The sequence below is a fragment of the Bos indicus x Bos taurus genome, chromosome 6, assembly GCF_003369695.1.
Source record: "Bos indicus x Bos taurus breed Angus x Brahman F1 hybrid chromosome 6, Bos_hybrid_MaternalHap_v2.0, whole genome shotgun sequence".
NCBI lineage: Eukaryota > Metazoa > Chordata > Mammalia > Artiodactyla > Bovidae > Bos > Bos indicus x Bos taurus.
This window is the reverse complement of record NC_040081.1, coordinates 102967938-102989949: the sequence shown is the minus strand read 5'-3', so window position 1 is coordinate 102989949 and position 22012 is coordinate 102967938. Positions and strand designations below refer to the sequence as shown.

Sequence of the window (22012 nt, the reverse complement as noted above, 5' to 3'; positions counted from 1 at the left end):
CAGTGCAGCAGGGGCCTAGGTTCAATCCCTGGTCGGGGAACCAGATCTCACATGCTGCAAGTAAGAGTTTGCATGCTGCAACTGAGAGAAAAAACCAAAGATCTTGCGTGCCTCAGCTAAAAATATCCTGCAAGCTGCAATGAAAATTGAGGCTCCTGTGTGCCACAGTTGGGACCTGGTACAGCCAAATAATTAAATGAGTGCTTAGTTGCTTAGTCATGTCCGACTCTTTGTGACCCCTTAGACTGTGGCCCACCAGGCTTCTCTGTCCATGGGATTTTTCAGGCAAGAATACTGCAGTGGGTTGCCATTTTCCTCCTCCAGGGAATCTTCCTGACCCAGGGATCGAACCCACTCTCCTATGTCTCCCGCATTGCAGGCAGGTTCTTTACCCACTGAGCCATCAGGGAAGCCCCCAAGTAAATAAATAAATTAAAAAAAAAATCAACCCTGCTCCCATATTGTTGTGGGTGGGGACAATGGCACAATAGGTACCCCTGCTGAGGGCACCCAGTATGCCCAAAGCTTGCAGTGTATATGATAATGACAATTATACTAAAGTTGCATAAGAAGTCAGAACACAGATAGGTGCAGTCATCATCAGGGGTTGAGAGAAGAGGGCTCTGTGGTCTCTTTTAAGGTCTTCACAAATCTAAAGAAAGACTGTAAATTGCAGGGCTGGGATTTAAACCCAGACAGGCTGACTCCAGGACTGCTATAGCCACTGAGCTGTATGAGCAGCTGATGTTTTCTGACCTATGAGTGAGGGACAAGCTCACCGTCTCTTTTTCTTGGCCCTGGAGGACTTGGTGGGAAGCAGGCAGCACTTCCTGCCCTACCTCCGACTCCCCAGCCTCCTTCTCCAACCCCTATTCCTTCAAGAGACGGACTTCTCACAGCCCCTATATTGGCTTCCATGATGTCCCAGACTACTCTCAGACTCAGATGTGACTGAAGAACCTCTCTGCTGTGTGACTTTTAGAAAGTTGCTCAGCGTCTCTGCTCCTCTGTGTCCTCATCACTCCTAGTGATCAGGTCTCAAAGTGTTTGGGGTGATCAAGTAAGTTCTTGTACATGTAAAGAGCCACGGATGGCACTGGGCACACTGTTGGTGCTCAATAAATGCCCAAAGGGATCGTCAAGATCCCCAGGCTCATCCACTGTGTACAAGTTTTTGCCAGGCCAGAGGTGCCCACTCCTACCCTTCTCCAACCTTTCTGGGACCCCAGGCAGGGCCAACCCCACCTCCTGGTTTGGTCCTAACCAGAGCATCCATTGACTTCCCTGGAGCTCAAACGGTAAAGGTGATGCAGGAGACCAGGGTTCAGTCCCTGGCTCAGGAAGATCCTCTGGAGCAGGGAATGGCAACCCACTCCAGTATTCTTGCTTAGAGAATTCCATGGACAGAGAAGCCTGGCAGGCTACAGTTCATGGGGTCGCCAAGAGTCAGACACGATTGAGTGGCTAACACACATGCACAGAGCATCCATGCAGGCGACAGGGGTCTCCAGTCTTCTCCCCGCCCCACTTTTCCAGGAGGCTCGCGTGCTGGAGGAGACCGGCAGGCTGGAGGAGGAGGCGCAGCAGACGCGCCTGCAGCTTCAGCAGCAGCTCCTGGCCGAGGCCCAGGAAGTCGGGCAGCTCCTGCAGCAGCACACGGAGCACGCCATCGGGCAGGCGCTGCTGGGCCACGCGCGGAACACAGCCTCCAGGAGCCGGGCCAAGGACACAGATGACTTCAAGGTGCGGGGCCGCCCCAGCCCCCAGGGAGCCCAGGGGACCAGAGGCGGGGGTCAGGGGTGAACGAGAGAAGGGATTTGAGCAGAGCAGCAGCTGGGCCTGCCCAGGAGCCTTGAGACCTGCAGAGCTCTTTGCCTCTGAGCTGCCTTTTCCCCTTGCTGTAAGAGGGAACGCCTGCCCCGTGGAGCAGTGAGGATTTCTGCCCGCTGCCCAGCCCTGTCTCCCGTCCTTCTGAGCACCAGCTCGGTCCTTGCACCAGCCCAGAGAGGAATGTCATTTCAGCCAGAGCCTCCCAGTGAGTCAGTGGCAGGTAACAGAGTCTGAGCCTAAGTCCCTCCCCCAGGGGCAGGCCCTCCCTGCCCTTGGCCACCTCTGTCGGAACCTGAGCACTGGTGGAGTTGTCCCTGATGGCTGACCATTGCTGCTAACATCAGTCTGACTTGAGTAAGCTGTGGTTGTCTCCTTGCACTGAGTTATGACAAACCACAGGAGTGAAAACCACCTTCGTAAGAAGTGACGTGGGCATCGCCCTTCTAAGTCAGTGGAGGGGTGGGTGGGGCTTTGACTGCCTCATCTCACTGGGCTCTTACCACAGCCCTTGCCTGGAAAGGATAATTTTTCTTCCCATTGTTCAGGTGGGAAGACTGAGGAGTTTCACTGGGCAGAAGACATGCTTAAAGCCTCCCAGCCTCAGTGAGTGGCTGGGACTGGAGGCTGGTCATGCGTGGAATGACCAGCACGTGCTTGGCTTCTCCTTGCCTGCCTCCTCCCTCAAGCTGTAAGAAAAGGCAGGGGACCACCACGTGTTGCAGATCTCAGCAGAGAGAGTCTGGCTGGTACCCATGGGAGGTGTTTTAGATTTGGGCTGGCAGCAGACCCATCTGGGATGTGCCAGGACCCTCGAGGGCACTTCCGTGAGTCCCTTCATTTACATAAAGTCACTCACCTGCACAGCAGAGAGATTGGCCCCTCAATTCTGAAACACCCCATCTCGTTCCAGATCTTTGGTGTCTGCCACACTTCATCATCCAGACCTCAGGGCTAGTGATGCTGGGAGAGTCTCTTCCCTCTCCTAAAACCTTACAACTCTGACCTAATCAATGGTCATTACGTGAAAACAGAATGAAACATACGTGTGGCATATCTTCTCGGCTTCTCCAAAGGACTCTGAGTCAGGCTTAGATAACAGACCCCCACCAGACACACACCCACCAGAAAGAATGTGGGCCCGGTGTCTGGAAGGATGTTCTTTGCTGGACCTCTGTTCACAGGGCCCCTCGGCCTCGGGCCCTGCGGCAGGTGCTGGGACAGAGGAGCCAGGTGGCAGTGTTCCTGCCTTCAGGGAGCTTATCATCTACTGGGAGAGGACACACTAACTTGAGAAGTTGTGCTGGATGGGAGCTGAGATGCAGGCAGCGCCGAGGGGGATCGAGAGAGGGCTGAAACATTGGACATTCTAGAGCAAGTGTATTTGCTGACTTGAGTGGTACACCAGCCGGAAAAACTGGGGAGGAGGAGAGGAGGGTGGCCAGGACGGAGGCCCTGGAGAAGGGAGGAAGGCTGCAATGCAGAGAGGTGGACACCGCCCCCCTGTGGCAGGAGCCTAGAGGGACAGAAGTTGTGAAGTGCAGGTGGGTTTGCTGACTTGACAGGGAAGAAGAGGGACTTCCTGTCTTCTGCGTTGCTGCTGCTGCTAAGTTGCCTCAGTCGTGTCCGACTCTGTGGGACCCCAAAGACGGCAGCCCATCAGGCTCCACCGTCCCTGGGATTCTCCAGGCAAGAACACTGGAGCAGGTTGCCATTTCCTTCTCCAATGCAGGAAAGTGAAAAGTGAAAGTGAAGTCGCTCAGTTGTGTCCAACTCTTAGCGACCCCATGGACTGCAGCCTACCAGGCTCCTCTGTCCATGGGATTTTCCAGGCAAGAGTACTGGAGTGGGGTGCCATTACCTTCTCCCATCTTCTGCATTACATGTGCTAAATGAAATCCAAGGAAGGCTGTTAGTGGGAGCTCCTGACTGGAAGTGCAAGGCCAGAGCTCAGAGTCCTTGGGGGTGGAGTCAGATGTGAATGTTGGATGGAGAGGGAGAGAGAAGCGGCCACAGTAAGGGAGGAGCAGGACTTAGGGGTGAGGAGACGGACTCTCATCTCCTCTGCATCCCAAGCTGCAGCCCTCCTCACCTCCACGGCTTCCATCCACGCCAGCACATCAGGGTATATTTGTCAGCCCTACGAACATAACGAATCACTCAACAATAATGAATGGGCATTTTTTTTCTTGCCCAGAGCTTGAAGCCATTCAGTAAATGTTTGCTGAAATAGGGAATCGAACCTGACCTTTGCCCATCATCTCATAAGGTAAAAGGTGATGACTTTACAAGTGCCCAACCATGTCCCCAATGATAGGGCATCCCAGCATTTCTTCTCTGTTCTGCTTTGGGTCCAAAGGTGTGTCATTGAGGACTGTGTATAACTGCAAGTGACAGAAATCTGTGCTTAAGTAAATGGAAGTTACTGATCTCACATAACAAGAAATGTGGTGGTTCCAGGCTGGCACAGAGGATCAATGATGTGACCAAGGACCAACCTCTTTCTGATCCATCATTATTGGTGTTGGTTTTGTTGCCTCATGGTCTCAAAATGGCTGCTGCTGCTCCATACATCAGGCTGTGTCCTGGCCAGAAGAGGGAAACACAAAGTCTATCACCCTCACCAAGGCTTTGCTTAATATTGGGAAAAGGGAGGCCCTCAACAGACTCTCTCTAACATTGCATCTCACTGGTCAGGACTGGGTCATACACCCAGCGTCAGACCATCCCTGACCAAGGAAAATAAGATTATTCAGTTCAGTTCAGTTCAGTTGCTCAGTCATGTCCAACTCTTTGCGACCCCATGAATCACAGCACGCCAGGCCTCCCTTTCCATCACCATCTCCCGGAGTTCACTCAAACTCACATCCATCGAGTCAGTGATGCCATCCAGGCATCTCATCCTCTGTCGTCCCCTTCTCCTCCTGCCCCTAATCCCTCCCAGCATCAGAGTCTTTTCCAATGAGTCAACTCTTCACATAAGGTGGCCAAAGTACTGGAGTTTCAGCTTTAGCATCATTCCTTCCAAAGAACACCCAGGGCTGATCTCCTTCAGAATGGACTGGTTGGATCTCCTTGCAGTCCAAGGGACTCTCAAGAGTCTTCTCCAACACCACAGTTCAAAAGCATCAATTCTTCGGCGCTCAGCTTTCTTCATAGTCCAACTCTCGCATCTATACATGACCACTGGAAAAACCATAGCCTTGACTAGACAGACCTTTGTTGGCAAAGTAATGTCTCTGCTTTTGAATATGCTGTCTAGGTTGGTCATAACTTTTCTTCCAAGGAGTAAGTGTCTTTTGATTTCATGGCTGCAGTCACCATCTGCAGTGATTTTGGAGCTCAAAAAAATAAAGTCAGCCACTGTTTCCACTGTTTCCCCATCTATTTCCCATGAAGTGATAGGACCAGATGCCATGATCTTAGTTTTCTGAATGTTGAGCTTTAAGCCAACTTTTTCACTCTCCTCTTTCACTTTCATCAAGAGGCTTTTTAGTTTTTCTTCACTTTGTGCCATAAGGGTGGTGTCATCTGCATATCTGAGGTGATTGATATTTCTCTCGGCAATCTTGATTCCAGCTTGTGCTTCCTCCAGCCCAGCATTTCTCATGATATACTCTGCATATAAGTTAAATAAGCAGAGTGACAATATACAGCCTTGACGTACTCCTTTTCCTATTTAGAACCAGTCTGTTGTTCCATGTCCAGTTCTAAGTGATTAAGGGGGCACAGGTTCAATCCCTGGTCAGGAAGATCCCACATGATGCATGGCACAGCAAAAGAAAAAAAAAAAAAAAAAGTAGTGCAGATGAGGTAAATGCTATAGAAGTATAGAAGAAGAGTCAGATTATACATGTGATCAAAAATAATGTGATCAAATCCACAGGCAGAAAGAAGCAACATGTGTTTAGGGATATTGTTGTTCAGTCGCTCAGTCATGTGCAATTCTTTGCAACCCCACGGACCGCAACTCCATGGACTGCAACCCCAAGGAACCACGCCAGGCTTCCTTGTCCTTTACCATCTCCTGGAGCTTGCTCAAACTCATGTCCGTTGAGTCGGTGATGCCATCCAGCTATCTCAACCTCTGTCATCCCTTTCTCCTGCCTTCAGTCCTTCCCAGCATCAGGGTCTTTTCCAGTGAGTCAGTTCTTCACATCAGGTGGCCAAAGTATTGGAGCTTTAGCTTCAGCATCAGTCCTTCCAGTGAACATTCAGGGTTGATTTCCTTTAGGGTTGACTGTTTGATCTTGCAGTCCAAGGGACTCTTAACTGAGCCTTCTCCAACACCACAATTCAAAAGCATCAATTCTTTGGCACTTAGCCTTCGTTATGGTCCAACTCTCACATCCATACATGACTACTGGAAAAACAATAGCTTTGACTATAGGACCTTTGTTGGCAAAGCAGTGTCTCTGCTCTTTAGTATGCCGTCTAGGTTCATCATGGCTTTTCTTCCAAGGAGCAAACATCTTTTAATTTCATGGCTGCAGTCACCATCTGCAGTGATTTTGGAGCCCAAGAAAATAAAGTCTGTCACTGTTTCCATTGTTTCCCATCTCTGCCATGAAGTGATGGGACCAGATGCCATGATCTTCATTTTTTGAATGTTGAGTTTGAAGCCAGCCTTTTCACTCTCCTCTTTCACTTTTTCAAGAGTCTGTTTAGTTCCTGTTTGCTTTCTGCCATAAGGGTGGTGTCATCTGCATATCTCAGGTTATTGATATTTCTCCCAGAAATCTTGATTCTGGCTTGTACTTAATTCAGCCTGGCATTTCGCATGATGTACTCTGCATATCAGTTAAATAAGCAGGGTGACAATATACAGCCTCGACATACTTCTTTCCCAATATGGAACCAGTCTGTTGTTCCATGTCCAGTTCTAACTGTTGCTTCCTGACCTGCATATAGGTTTCTCAAGAGGCAGGTCAGGTGGTCTGGTACTCCCTATCTCTTTCAGAATTTTCCACAGTTTATTGTGATCCACACAGTCAAAGGCTTTGGCATAGTCAATAAAGCAGAAATAGATAGTTTTCTGGAACTCTCTTACTTTTTCCATGATCCAGCGGATGTTGGCAATTTGATCTCTGGTTCCTCTGCCTTTTCTAAATCCAGCTTGAACATCTGGAAGTTCACAGTTCATATGTTGCGGAAGCCTGGCTTGGAGAATTTTGAGCATTACTTTACTAGTGTGTGAGATGAGTGCAATTGTGCAGTAGTTCGAGCATTCTTTGGCATTAATAATAAGATTATTAATGCTGGTTTAAACCAGCCAGGTGCTCTCTACCTGCTCTGGACCAGCGAAGTTTGGGAGTAAGTGGACTATGGGAGTCAGGACTGTGTTGGCCGTAGCTGGCTCTGTGTGTGCCCTCTACTAAGACTTTCCCCTCCTGCCCACAGAGAACACTGATGGAAGCAGCCGTGGAGAGTGTCTACGTAACCAGCCCTGGCATCGGCCGGCTTGTGCAGGCATATTACCAGCAGGTTGGGAGGGTCATGCAGGACCACGAGGAGAGAAGGCTGCAGCATCTGAAGACCCTGCAGGGTATGGTGCCCTCCACGAGGAAGCCCTGCCAGCAGCGAGCCAGATGTGCTCTTAGTTGGGGATGGGGTGGGATGTCAGCATTTTCAAATGGTTATTTAAGAGGATTTAATTTTTTTATGTTTTATGTATTTATTTATCCTTGCCTTGTCCCCCAAACCACCTTGAAGCCACCTTGGTTTCCCTGGTGGCTTAGATGGTAAAGAATCTGCCAGCAATGCAGGAGACCTGGGTTCAATCCCTGGTTGGGAAGATCCCCTGGAGAAGGGAGTGGCTACCCACTCCAGTATTCTTGCCTGGAGAATCCCATGGACAGAGGAGCCTGGTGGGCTGCGTTCCATGGGGTCACAAAGAGTCAGACACGACTGAGCAACTAATACTTTCAATGACAATGACTTGTTCCCCAAAGGCTTTTGAAAAAGCACTTAAAGAAACATATCTATAGAGTACAATAGGATTTTATTTTTTAAGTAGGTGAAGCAGGACAAGGAGAGGACAGTGAGATGGAATTAAGGTTCAGTCATCGTCTGGGACATATGTGAGCACTTTCCTACTTAAGAGGTGGCATGCATTTGCCTCTGGGCTTCCTAGTGGCCAAAGAGACGTTCCCTCAATTTAAGCTGTCACAGTGACAATGAGTAAGAACAGGCCAGTGGCCCATATGTGGGCACATTCACCCATGAGAGTCAGTTTTTCCCTGTGGGCTCTCGTAAGAGGCCACCCGGGGGATGGAGCAGACCAGACCCCCAGGGCCAGCAAGAACATCATGGAGTAACAGACAAAAACCAGTTCCTTAAAGTCTCTTGTTGTAATAGTCCTCCCTACACCTGGGGCTTTGGAGCAGGGGAGAATCCCATTTTCTCTGATGGGTTTTTCCTGGATTGTCCACAATCTCTAGACGAAGGACGCGAAGCTGGTCCTGGGAGCAGGTCTCCCATGAATCTTATTTTTCTCAATGAGTTCAGCTGCTGCTTTTTTCCTGCCCTTGCCCTGGGGAACTAGAGCTCTACATTCAAATAAAATCTGGGACCTGCCCAGAAATCTGCCTGCTGGCTACAGATCCTTCCTAATGGTTCTCTCAAGTAAGGGTAGGTCTCCTTTAGCAGGAGGCAGATGTGATTGATCATTCCTGCAGAACATTCAGGAACTGAGGTGTTCACATCCCCTCTCTAAGCCTCAGTTTCCCGACTTGTGGGGCTAGGCTCAGGCTCACCCTTCCTGCATCCTCTTAGCTCTAATTTCCTGCTTCCCTGATACCCCAACTTAGTGAGAGGATTTCTCAACAAATGCCTTGAAATGATGTAACTTGATCACACGAACTCCTTTTTTCATTCAGTCAACTCTTAAGAGTCCTAGAATGCTATGCCCCTGGGGATCATCCAGGATGGACCTTTCTATTAATTCTAGAAAGCTTGGGTCCAGGGAGGTCAGTGGCCTGTTGATATCTCATAGCTCGGTCAGTATGGCAACTGCTGCTGCTGCTGCTGCTAAGTCGCTTCAGTTGTGTCTGACTCTGCGCGACCCCATAGATGGCAGCCCACCAGGCTCCCCCGTCCCTGGGATTCTCCAGGCAAGAACACTGGAGTGGGTTGCCATTTCCTTCTCCAGTGCATGAAAGTGAAAAGTGAAAGTGAAGTTGCTCAGTCATGTCCGACCCTCAACGACCCCATGGAGTGCAGCCCACTAGGCTCCCCTGTCCATGGGATTTTCCAGGCAAGAGTACTGGAGTGGGGTGCCATTGCCTTCTCCGGTATGGCAACTAGGTGAGTGTAACTAGATAAATGTAGCAGCTAGCTAAGAATAAGCATATTCTGAGATGACTAGCCCAGGTGGCGCTAGTGGTAAAGAACCTGCCTGCCAGCACAGGAGACAAAAAAGAGACTTGGGTTTGATCCCTGGGTCAGGAAGATCCCCTGAAGAAGGTCATGGCAACCCACTTGTCTGGTGAATCCCATAGACAGAGGAGCCTGGTGGGCTATGGTCGATGGGGTCACAAGGAGTCAAACACGACTGAGACGACTTAAGACACAGCGTGCACAAGATGACTAGGAAATATGAAATATATATATGATGAAATACGAAAAAATATATATATGAAAAATATATATAAATATATATTGTTATGGCTATGGTCTAATAAGCAGTTAATTCAGGTAGTAGCAAGAATGCAGGAGAAAATAATTTTGATCATCTGTTTCAAAATATACCGTTGTTTTAAATAATTAAAAAAAGAAGAGGAAATGTGTTCTGATATATAGACCAGTGCACCTCAGACTCAGAAACCAAACCTCTCAGCTCCTTGGAAAGTACCCGGTTCAGCACCCATGTCTGTAGGACTCACTGCATGCGTACAGCACTTTGTGTAGGTTGGTTTTCTTTCCTGGTGTGGACTTTTAATCATTTTTGGTGGCCTTTTAGTGTTGACCCTTTCTTATTAGGCTTTCCTTTCTCCTGATACTTACAAGAAAGCGGGGCTGAGCAGATGCAGGCAGAGCTGGGGTACTGTCCTCATTGGTGCATGGGGTGTGACGGAAATCATGGCTTCCTCCTGCACACGAAGCCCTTCCCCGGGTGAAGCATGGAGCTGGTAAACAGCACACCTGAGAGCAGGTGTGTCCTGCTCATCTCTGCACCCCAGCGCCTGGCCCCTTCCCAGCACAGTGTGAGTCCTTCAAACACCCACCTCGATCATTGTGTGTTATGTGGGCTTCCCTGGTGGCTCAGCTGGTAAAGAATCTGCCTGCAATGCAGGAGACCCTGGTTCAAATTTCTCGATCAGGAAGATCCCCTGGAGAAGGGATAGGCTACTCACTCCAGTATTCTTGGGCTTCCCTGGTGGCTTAGACAGTAAAGAATCTGCCTGCAATGCAGGAGACCTGGGTTTGATCCCTGGGTTGGGAAGATCCCCTGGAGAAGGAAACAGCTACCCGACTCCTGTATTCTTGCCTGGAGAATTCCAAGGACAGAGGAGCCTGGTGGGCTACAGTCCATGGGTGGTAAAGAGTCAGACAGGAATGTGCGACTTTCACTTTCAGGTGAGAGAATAGAAGATTACAAGCTGCGGAAAAAGCAAGAACTCGCCGATCCTTTGTCTGGGGCCGAGATGGCAGGTGGAGCTCAGGAAGCCTCCAGAGCTGTTCACCAGAGGTAAGGCCTCCCCGCTGGCTGAGGGTCCCCACGCAAAGGTCCCAACCCCTGTGCATCGCCTTTGTCTCTAATACACTCTCAGCAGCTGACCTCCCATTCATTCACCTGTGGGCCTGGGTTTCCTGTCTCATGTGGCAGCCCACAAGCCCCCGTCTGGTTCCCCCTCTAACTCTCAGCCCCTTGAAAGGACTTTGGCAGAAGGGCACAAGTCAAGATGTGCTGAGGGCTTCGTCCCAAGGTTGGAGTGGTCTTCACAGCCCTGATGTGGCATCTCCTCTCTGATCCATGCTTAGCTGAGGCCCCAGGGGCAGGTGAGCCCAGGAAGCATGGTGAGGGGGCAGGGAAAGAGGAGGAGGACTGTTTCCTGCTGCTGCCGTAGCAACGCCCACCCCCGCACCGCCGCTATCACACTCCGTGTTGTCTCAGGGAGCCGAATGTCAGAAGTTAGGCTGATGCTACTGGTTTTCTGGGCCTCCCAGGCCAAAATCAGGGTGTTGCTGGCTGGCCTATCATCAGAGGCTCTGGAAGCTTCCAGGCTTCTTCAGGTGTCAGAGGAATTCAGTTCCTTGTAGAACTGAGGTTCTGTTTCCTTGTGTCTGTTGGCTGGGCCCACCCTGACCTCCCAGTGGCCTCTCTCTGCATCCAGAGATGTGGTCCCTGCATCCAGAACATTAAGTCTTGCCCACACTTGTCATCTCTTCTGCTGCATCTCTCTGACCGCACCTGGAGAAACCTCTGCGTTCACAGACTCCAGTGATTGTTGTTGTTTAGTCGCTCAGTCGTGTCTGACTCTCTGTGACCCATGGACTATGCAGCCTGCCAGGCTCCTCTGTCCATGGGATTCTCCATGCAAGAATACTGGAGTGGGTTGCCATCTCCTTCTCCAGGGGATCTTCCTGACCTAGGTATTGAACCCAGGTATCCTGAATCACAGGCAGATTCTTTACCACTGAGCCACCAGGGAAGTCCCCCAGTGATTTAGACCCACCTAGATAATCCAGCAGAGAAGGCAACGGCACCCCACTCCAGTACTCTTGCCTGGAAAATAGACGGAGAAGCCTGGTAGGCTGCTGTCCATTGGGGTTGCTAAGAGTCAGACACGACTGAGCAACTTCACTTCCACTTTTCACTTTCATGCATTGGAGAAGGAAATGGCAACCCACTCCAGTGTTCTTGCCTGGAGAATCCCAGGGATGAGAGAGCCTAGTGGGCTGCCGTCTCTGGGGTCGCACAGAGTCAGACATGACTGAAGCGACTTAGCAGCAGCAGCAGCAGCAGCAGCAGCAGCAGCAGATAATCCAAGTTAATGTCCAAATCTTAAAACCAGTAACCTTAATCACCCCAGCAGAGTCCTGATTGCCATGTAACATAACATCTTCACACGTTCCAGGGATTAGGGTGTAGTGGGGGCCGCTGTGTGGCCTACCACTAGGAGGGAAAAGCCAATAAGGCCTGTGACAATGAGGGGTTTCCATGCCAACTGAGGCCCACCCCAATCTGGACCTTCTTATGGACTCAAGGAGATGGGCATTGAGGGAAGGGCATCGAGGGTCATGTATGAGCCTCTAAATCACTGAAACTAAATCACACACCTGCACCCCCACTGGGCTTTGCTTATTTATTTTCCATAAACCCAACAGAGTTGGACCAAGGAGTGGCAGAGGCCCCAACTCTTGGGTCACTGGGGTCAAAGTGGAGCCCTTGGCCCACAAGATGTATAGAACTCAACTTCCAATAATGCCAGCAAGGGGTGAGGAAAACAGGGGACTTGTCTACCAAGTCTGCCAAGCCCCTTCCACGTTGGTTGAGGGTCTGCCCTGGAGGCGTTAATTCTCCAGCGTTCTCAGGCATCCCTGAGCTGGCCAAGCCCCACACCCCATGGTCAGAGGAAGCCCTGAGACCTGGGCAGAGGTGCTCGTAATGAGACATTGGCATGCATGGAAACTGTCCCCTGAAGGGCAGCCAACCACCACATAGGCTGAAGGGATGTGGGCTTAGCACCAGCATGTCCCCATAAGCACATACTTAGGTCCTGAGGTAGGCACGGGGGACAGTGCTTCCCACCTGAGAGCTCAGAGCCTAGAGGGAGAGATGGACAAATTAAAAAGAAAACAAGTCGGCACAGGCGCTGTGATGAGGGAGGGGGCATTGTGGGACCACAGCGGGGATGGGCTCCCTTGTCTAAGGAGAGGCATCTCGCCAGCTGGAAGTAGCAGCAGGACCACCGCTCTCCAGGATGGAGGAAAGTGAGCTACATCCTGGGCCACCGAGTAAATCCCAGCCCTTCTCTGATGCTCCTTTAAGAAGCAGGATCCGCAAGGTCCCCCAGGTCAGACTGAGTCCAGCTTCCCCTCCGTAAATCCTCTGGCCATGAGCTGCTGCTGCTGCTAAGTCACTTCAGTCGTGTCCGACTCTGTGCGACCCCAGAGACAGCAGCCCACCAGGCTCCCCCGTCCCTGGGACTCTCCAGGCAAGAACGCTGGAGTGGGTTGCCATTTCCTTCTCCAGTGCATAAAAGTGAAAAGTGAAAGTGAAGTCGCTGAGTCGTGTCCGACCTTTAGCATGAGCAGTGGTCAGCAAATGCCCTGCCATTGGGTTGAGGCTGGGACTCACTCTGACTGTTGGCACAGTCTTCAAACTACAGTCCAGCAGTTCTCAGATTTGGGGGCATCTGTCTCTCGTGGCTTTGTGCTGAACATGCTGGTTGCACCCCTGGACACCCAGACTCAGGGACTTGGAGCAGGGCCCAAACATCTGAATTGCTAACACTCTCCAGTCCTTTGTGATCCCAGGGCTCCACTTTGACCCCAGTGACCCAAGAGCAGGGGCCTTAGCCACCACCTGGTCCAACCCTGCTGGGTTTATGGAAAATAAAGAAGCAAAGCCCAGCGGGGGTGCGGGTCTCACTGATCTTAGAGACTCATATATGACCGTCAGTGCTCTTCCCTCCATGCCCATCTCCTTGAATTCATAAGTGCAGTTTCTAGTGAAAGTCAGCCAGAGCTCCTAGGGACAGAGCAGCGTGCTGATGACAGATACCGATTTTAAAAAGGATATGAGAATAAGCACGCACATGAAGCACTTCTCAGTCAGATGGTAAATTTCACACTTCTTCTCTGGTGAGGGGTGGGATTGTAAGCGAGCCCACCTAGGGATACCAGGTGATACTTAGCGGCCCCTCCCACCCTTTACGCCCCGGGCCCCAGGTTCCCCATCTGTAAAACAGCGTTGCCATAGCACCTATTACTACAGACGTATAACTGTCAGATAAGCCATGCAAAGCCTGCAAAACTCTCACGCTGAGGCCGGCACGTGGCAGGGCACCAATGTCCATCACTGCTGTCAGCACCGTCTTGGCAGAGACGTTGGCACTGCACGTGGTGCAATGTGAAATTCAAACAGTTCTGGAATCAGAACTCTTTCAAATGGATATTTTTGAAGTATCCATTCCCGTAGTCGCATTTGTGTCCACATAAGGCATCCACGAGCTGATGCACTCAACCAGGTGACCCTGTCCTCAGCCGGCTCTCTCGTCTTAGGTCCTCGTCACTCCCCTCCTGGTTTGGAGCTGCAGCCTCTGCCCAGACCCCCACTCAGCCTTCCTGCTTTCTATGCTGCAGCCACGGCATCGCATGAAACACCAGACAGCCGTGTCTCAGATTCTCCCAGACCCTTGAGACTGCAGGGTCTTGCGTGGCTCCCCAGCTCTTGAGACTGAAGCCCTGCCCTAACCAGGGGACACAGGCCCTTCCTGGGCAGTCCTGTCACTTCCCAGCGTTCCCAAGAGCCAGGTCCATGGGGGAGATGAAAAGTCAGCTGGATGACAGTCGAGAGTGACCAGGACTAGGGACAAGATGCGTGTGGGACTGAGGCTGCTCACAGAAAGAAGCCACCTGGCCTCTGTAGCGGGCTGAACAGGGGTCCCCAAAAGTGAGGTGAACATCGCTCAGTCGTGTCCAACTCTTTGTGACCCCATGAACTATACAGTCCATGGAATTCTCCAGGCCAGAATACTGGAGTTGGTAGCCCTTCCCTTCTCCGGGGGATCTTCCCAACCCAGGGATCAAACCCAGGTCTCCTGCATTGCTTTACCAGCTGAGCCACCAGGAAAACCCAAGAATACTAGAGTGGGCACCTATCCCTTTTCCAGCAGATCTTCCCGACTCAGCAATCAGCGGATTCTTTACCAGCTGAGCTACCAGGGAAGCCAAAAGGTCCATGTCCTAAGCTCTGGAATCCATAGATGCTAAGTCACTTCAGTCATGTCCAACTCTTTGTGAACCCATGGACTGTAGCCCGCCAGGTCCCTCTGTCCAGGGGATTCTCCAGGCAAGAATACTGGAGTGGGTTGCCATGCCCTCCTCCAGGGGAATCTTCCTGACCCAGGGATTGAACCTGCATCTCTTACGCCTGCTGCGTTGGCAGGTGGACCCATACATGTGACTTTATTTGGGAAAAGGATCATTGCAGATGTCATTTATGTTAAAGATCTTGAGATGAGGCCATCACCCTGGCTGATGGCCAGGGAAGCAGGGGGACATCTGACCACACATGGAGGAGATGATGTGACAACAGAGGCAGAGACTGGAGTGATGCAGCCACAAGCCAAGGGGTGCCGGCAGGCACCTGAAGAGGCAGGGAACAGGTTCACCTCTAGAACCTCCTACGGAGCACAGCCTTGCCAACTCCTTAACTGAAGATTTCTGGACTCTTCCATGAGAGAGGATAGATGTGTTAGAAGCCTCCTAGTTTGGGGTCATTTGTTAGAGCAGCCCCAGCGAAGTAATGCAGCCTCTTTGAAGGTGTGAGAGAGACCACACTGCAGAGCACTGACCTCAGCTGCATCATAGTTACTTGTTTGATATCTCTCCCTCCCCTCAGCTCAAAGTAGGGCCCTGTAAGGGCAGAGATTATGAGTCTGCTATTCACAGCTGTGTCTTCAAAAGCCAGCATCACACCTGGAAGTCTAGAAATTCTTCTGTGAATCAATGAATGAGTGGATGGAAGGATGGATGATAGGGTCTTGTAGGATGAATAAGAGTTTACCAGAAAAAGCAAAAAGAGAGGGAAAGATATTACTGGTAGAAAGAAGAGCATGAAGCAAGAGCTGGTGGAATTTCGTGCCTTCAGATACAATCCATGGACAGCTGATGCTAAAGGTGTCTTCTGCCTTCATGTCTAGAAGTTCAGCGCCTTTCAGAAAACCAATCATAACAAGGAAAAGACAACGGCAGAGAACAATTACCGAAAGAGGGTGGGTGGAATTGAATGTTCCCCTTTGCTGAGGACCAGAGGAAGGTCTGCTGAGGAGGGGAGGGAGTCTCTGCTCCTGAAAGGGAGGTGGGGGTGCTGTCTCCAGGTCAGGGACCCTGCTTCAGCCCCAGCTCTGGCCCCTGCCACTGGCAGTAATGAGGCTGTCCTATTCAGGACTTCTCAGACTCTGCCTTCTAGGAAACCCAGCCTTCTGTTTTAGAGGGAGGAGCTCCAGCAATTCTGAAATTTTAAACAAAGACGGGTCCTTTCAGGGCACCATCTCGCCCACTCCCCACCCTCGCCACACCCCGGAATTAAATGGCTTTTCTCCTACGAAGATGCCACTTGCAGCCCGAACTCTGCAGGTGTGGGACTCAGGGTTGCCCCCCTACCCTCCACCCCGGCCCTCTGAGCTTCTCCCGAGCTCTTCTCCTCTCTGTCCTGTGGATATTACCAAACCACCCTGAAGATCAAGTGAAAAATTTGTGTGTGAGACTCTGTAAACTCCCCAGTGTTCATCGGAGGACATCTGTTTTTCTGATGAGTCAGTCGCGGGGCAGAGGGAGTCGAGAACTGCGTCTCGCATGGCTTCAGTAAATCAAGCCGCGATGGCGGTTATCCCCTGTTCTCCCCAAGGGCTCGGCCATCGGTCATCAGTTCCGCTGATTCACCAGGTCCTGGGGGCAGGGTCGCGCTGGGTCTGATGAACCCGCCGGCAGGGCAGCGCTGATGGCCGCGTTCCTTCCCGCAGGATGCTGGCGCAGCAGAAAAAGTTCCTGGCTCAGTTCACCACGCACCAGCGGACTCGCCGTGACGCGCGGAAGCGGAAGGCGAGGGTCATGGACCATCTGGAAGCCCAGCTTGAGACCCAGCTACAGGTACAACTTGTGCAAACGCACGTGTGCCATGTGGGCAGTGGTTTACAGGGGAGTGGAAACAGTGAAAAGCCAAGCTCGTGGTCACGTGACCAAGGCACAGGCGCCTTCGTGGGGACCACACACCCTGCGCCGGAGCCCCTCAGCCTCGGCGAGTCTCCTGGGCTAATGACGCATCAGCCTTGCAGCTCGATTATGAACTTCGATTCTGCCTGGGGTCTGCAGCGCCCAGCTTAGAGGCAAGCCCGGACCACTCATCAGCTTTGTCTGTTGAGCTGAAAAGAATGAGCATCTCCCTTGTGTGCCAGTCGCCACCCTGTAGCCCTCTCGGTGTTAAGGCTGACGTTAGCATCATTCAGGCAGTGCTGCTGGGCCCAAGGCTTGCACTTTAGAATATCCAGGATGCTCATATTTCATGATGTAAAGTGAATATTTCATCCCAGAAAAATCTCCTTGGTGTGAGATGATAAGGTATGGCTATAAAGCAAAGCGGCTGCCCTTAAAAAGAAATCAGATATTCCAGAAAGGGAGTGCTGAGCAGTGTTGACCCATCTGAGTATTCACCAGCAGTGTGGCGTAACAACAGTGATATGATAGGGTGGTGACCCCTATTCCCTGAGGGCCTCCTGTAGACAGTCACTGAGGGCCTTAGGTTCATCCACAGCCAATAGTGGGTTACTCTTGGCATTTTACAGATGGGGAAACTGAGGCCCCAAGGGATCAGGCAGAGGGAGGGGTTAGATCCTGGTTCTGTGCTGCCTTCAAGGAGTCCTTCACACCTCAGTATTCTCATCTGTAAAGTGGGACCCACAGCCCAAGTGAGTGAGGATGGACGGCCAGCCGCCCCTGCATTCCATGTGCCTCGGCCACTTCAGGCCTCTCTGGATGCTTCTCAGGGAGACAGAGGATGCTCCACATGGGAATGCTGTCCTATCTCCTGTCCCCACTCTGAGCGCATCCACCTCGATCTGATGGAAGGGGATTTAGAGGCAGAGCATGGCAGAGGGAGGCCCCACTGACCCTCTCTCTTCGCATTCAGGAAGCTGAACAGAACTTCATATCAGAGCTGGCAGCATTGGCCCGGGTACCTCTTGCCGAAAGCAAACTATTTTCGAGTAAACGTGGGCTCTCAGGTGAGTCATAGGAGGAGGTGCCCTGCAGGCTGGTGAGCAGAAATATAGGTTCTAGACCCCTGGTCTGCCGCTACCGGTGTGTGACCTCAGGCACCACATGCACCCTCTCTGGGCTTGTGTGTCCTGTCTGTAGATGAGCAGGCTCAACTAGGATGCCTGCTGGACCCCTGGCCCTCCAACCTGCTGTAAGTCCACTCAGCAGTCGACTCTCACATCTGACTCCATTTCCCCATCTGTGAAATGGGATTCATTAGTCTTTCTCCCCCTGCCAGTGGAAACCCCAGTGACATCACAGATGGTGCGGCAAGAAGAAAGTGTGTAAAATCACAGAAGGCCAGGGACTTCCCTGGAAGTCCAGTGGTTAAGGCTCTGCACTTCCCAGGCAGGGGGCGTGGGTTCACTCCCTGATTGGGGAACTAAGGTCCCACATGCTGTGTGGAGGAAGGAGGGATATATGTGCTCAGTCATGTCCGACTGTTTGCAACCCTGTTGACTATAGCCCACCAGGCTTCTCTGTCCATAGGGATTCTCTAGGCAAGCATACTGGAGTGGGGTGCCATTCCCTTCTCCAAGGGATCTTTCCCACCTAGGGATCGAACCTGAGTCTCCTGCATTGCAAGCAGATTGTTTACCATATGAGGCACCAGGGAAGCCCCATGCTGCGAGGCATGGCCAAAAAACAAAACAATATTCAAAAATTTGGGGAAACACTTTAGAAAAAGAGATCACAGGGGGCTATTAAAAGCTGCAGGTTCTCAGGTTCTCACTGCTTCGGGAAGCTGCCAGGCTGGCTGGGTGTGGGATAAACACAGCAGGAGCCTGACTGACTGAGTGTGAATCCCGGCTCAGCCACCTCCCGGCTGCATGGGTTTGGGCAGGCTCTCACCTCCCGCGAGATCTCAGTTTCCTTATGAGTTAAGCAGGTCTAAGAGCAGTAGGTACCAAATGCACTCGGCCCCCAGAGCTTCTCAAAGAGTGCCAGGCTGGGGCAAAGCGAGGCCAAGAGAAACTACCCCAGAGCCAACGTCTGGTTACCGTGTCTTCAGCAGAGAAGCCCCTGAGGACTAAAAGGAAGAAGCCAGCACCCCGAGAGAGAGGGGACACTGGGGGTCCCCAGGATGATGACCCTGCCTCGGGGGGCCCCACGTCAGGATCGCTCAGGTAAAATGGGGCCCTTGTTGGTCTCCTAAACCTGGGCGGGAAAACCGGCATCTCTTGTAGGTGTTGACTCAGGTCCGAGAACTGATGGGTGATGATGGGAAGTGTTGGTGTGACTATTACTGCTGTTGTTAGTGTCCAGTTTGGCTCCATTGGCCATGACCCATCTCTCCAGCCCACCAGCATCCAGCCACAGCAGCCGGCAGTCCCAGGCCTCACCAGGGCCACTGGGTTTAGACACTTCGGGATTGGCGGCAAGGTGGGTCCGGCAAGGACTGGGGCACCGCAGTCCTCTGAGCGTGGGTTTCCTGTTCCTGTGGCTCATGGATGGCCTCCCACCAAGCACAGGGGAGCTAGGAGTTTTGTTTCTTAACAGCCCATGTCAACATGCCAGCTGTTTCAACTGCCCATCACTGCCTTTTCACATGATCAGGTTGGATGCATGGCTGCATCACGACAGACCTGGAATCATTGTTCTGACCAACTGCATTTCTTCCCTATTTTTAAGCAGCAAAAGGCTGAGCCAGCAAGAAAGTGAAGTTGGTGATGGCGAGAATTCCAAGAAGATGCTAAAGAGAAGAAGCCATCTGTAGCTTAAGGCTGCTCAGGACAGGCCCTGAAGACCCGGGCATTCTCTGAAGCCCACTTGCCCCTCCCCCAGGAGGATTTGCCACCCCAGGGGTAGGGGGGACAATGGGGTCTTCCCTCTGCCCACCGGCTTGTGCAGGGCTGGAGAATGGATGGCAGAGTCCCAGCAAATGCCTAAAAGAGTAAGGCGGACCCTACTGCCTGTGAAAATGACAAGCTCCCGGTGTTGGGAACACATCTTTTCAAGTTTTTGCATCTCCTCGGCTTTGAGACACGGCTTGGTTCCTTAGGGAGCCCTTCCTTCATGACCCTCTCTAACCTCCCATTCCGCCAAGTGCTGATGCCCTCCAGGCCTGCCCTCGCCAGGCTGGGTGGCCTCAGTCCCGCCTCGGGGCCCTCTGCTCTCTAGCCGCCTCGTGGATTTCTGCCGCTGGTGAAGCAGGTGTTGCTGGTGTTTTCTGGGTCCGAGGGCTTTTCTCCTGCATCTTCATCACCCCCACTCTCTCTGTCCCATGCACCATGACCACTGGCCAACCTGGATTCTCATCAGGACCCAGTCCCTTCTTTGGCTCAGCTGGCAGCTCTGGCCTGGTCTCCATAAGAGGATCTGAGTCTCAGGTCTCATGACATAGACCATGGAACCCCTAGCCTGTGGGCCTGTCCTCACCCACCCCAGGGACTCAAGGACCCATAGAGGCGTAATGACAGCTGCAGCAGTGTCTTCTGTTGGAGACATTTAAAGCACTGGGTAGGGGGCCCTGCCCTGGAGTAGGAAATGGCAACCCACTCCATGTTCTTGCCTGGAAAAAATCCCATGGACAGAGGAGCCTGGCAGGCTACAGTCCATGGGGTCGCAAAGAGTTGGATACGACTAAGTGAATGAAGATGCATGCAGGGAGGCCTTGCCCACCCTGAAGACTTCCTCTGGGAACCGTGAGGCCTTCTGCTAGACAGCTGCTCTCCCCTAAGGAGAAATGGTTCTCCCAGAGGATGCTGGGAATATCCAGAAGCTTCCAGACCAACCACTGCCAGGAGAGGCCATTCCCATCTGGAAAGAAAATTGCTCTTTTAATTGAAATCAGGGATTCTCCATCTTGGCACTGGGGACATTTGAGGTGAGAAAATTCTTTGGGGATGGGGGCTATCTTGTGTATTATGGCATGTTTAGCATCATCAAAGAACCCACCTGCCAATGCAGAAGTCCTAAGAGATGCGGGTTCAATCCCTGGGTCAGGAAGATCCCCTGGAGAAGGGCATGGCAACCCACGCCTGGAGAATCCCATGGTCAGAGGAGGATGGCAGGCCATGGTCCACAGAGTCACAAAAGAGTGGAACATGACTGAAGAGACTTAGCACACGTGTGGCCTCTACCCACAATATGCTAGGAACACTCCCAACTGTGTCAACAAAATGTGTCTCCAAACACCACCAGATGTTTCCTGGGGAGCTGGGGGGCGGGCATCATCCTCTGACCTAAGGCAGAGGGTGCCAGCCCATGTGTGTGTGGGATGAGAGTGTAGTATTTCCATGAATTCCCAGTACACAGTGGGCTTCAGGTTCTAGGAGCTCCTGTCTCAGGGACTTTCTGGACCAACCATCTGTGGTCTGAATCTATATTTCTTAAAACCCAGGTTAGTCTCTCTTAGTCAGGAAAGAGTGGCTTCTTAACAGAAGAGGGAATCCATGCTAGTTGTGTCATTTGTTAAGGATATCTGCCATTAGAGCATCCTCAAATCCTGACTGGGCATCCAGTAGAGTTCCAAAATTAACCAGCAGCTCCCTCTTGTGGCTAAATAAAACATCACCTTATTCTGCAGTCTTGTAACAAGCGATGGCTTCCTTCCTGCGGTCTTCTGAGAACCTGGTTTACATAGAAATTGCTTTTGGCACATGGGTCTTGTGCCCAGAGGTAGTCTGGAGGCAAATGCCTCCTATGTTGGGAATGATTTGGTGACTAGGGTTTGGTAACTGCAGACGCCCTGGCAGCACCAGAACCCTCAGAAGGTCACGAGCAGCAAACCAACCTCCACCGATCTTGCATGGGTGATGATTTTGCTTAAATGTAGCTTCCTTAGCCCAAGGGAATATGTCACATGTCACAGACTGCTGGACGGCTTGGCACAGTGTGGGGCACATTACTCTCCATGAAGGCTTGTGGGCTGTGTCTGTTTTCATCACATCCCAAATTGACTCTGGGAGTCTTTCATAATGGAATTGCCTCTGTGATCAAAATGGAACATGGACCTCTGGAAGCCACAGGACCCTTGGCGATGGTGGGTGCTGGTGGGACACCCAGGTGTGGAGGAGGGCTTTCAGGCCTGACACTGAGCTGCATGAACACAGCACACCCCGGGCCAGGGGAGAGAGGAGCGGCCAGAAGCCCCCAGGGGACACATCTCAGCCACCCTCCCTCCGTTTGGGTTGTGTCCCCAGTCCTTACAGAATGTGAGTGGTTACAGAGATGGAAAGAGGTGAAATGGAAGGGGTTC

At 51.8% G+C, this 22012-nt stretch overlaps 1 protein-coding gene across 7 annotated transcripts in view; it reads left to right on the top strand.

The window, feature by feature from the left end:
• The window catches only part of EVC (EvC ciliary complex subunit 1), a 108199-nt gene extending 86860 nt beyond the window's left edge, over positions 1 to 21339 (top strand). For 3 of the 7 annotated variants that reach the window (XM_027545012.1, XM_027545009.1, XM_027545005.1), the window contains 7 exons: positions 1537 to 1743; positions 7228 to 7372; positions 10405 to 10516; positions 16521 to 16647; positions 17684 to 17777; positions 18824 to 18938; positions 19444 to 21339. In XM_027545012.1, the coding sequence (XP_027400813.1) occupies positions 1537 to 1743; positions 7228 to 7372; positions 10405 to 10516; positions 16521 to 16647; positions 17684 to 17777; positions 18824 to 18938; positions 19444 to 19528 (885 nt within the window). In that variant the 3' untranslated portion in view covers positions 19529 to 21339. The remainder of the gene's footprint in view (positions 1 to 1536; positions 1744 to 7227; positions 7373 to 10404; positions 10517 to 16520; positions 16648 to 17683; positions 17778 to 18823; positions 18939 to 19443) is intronic. The other 4 variants (XM_027545010.1, XM_027545008.1, XM_027545011.1 and 1 more) reach the window with 3 other exon arrangements.
• The last annotated feature ends 673 nt before the right edge of the window (positions 21340 to 22012 follow it).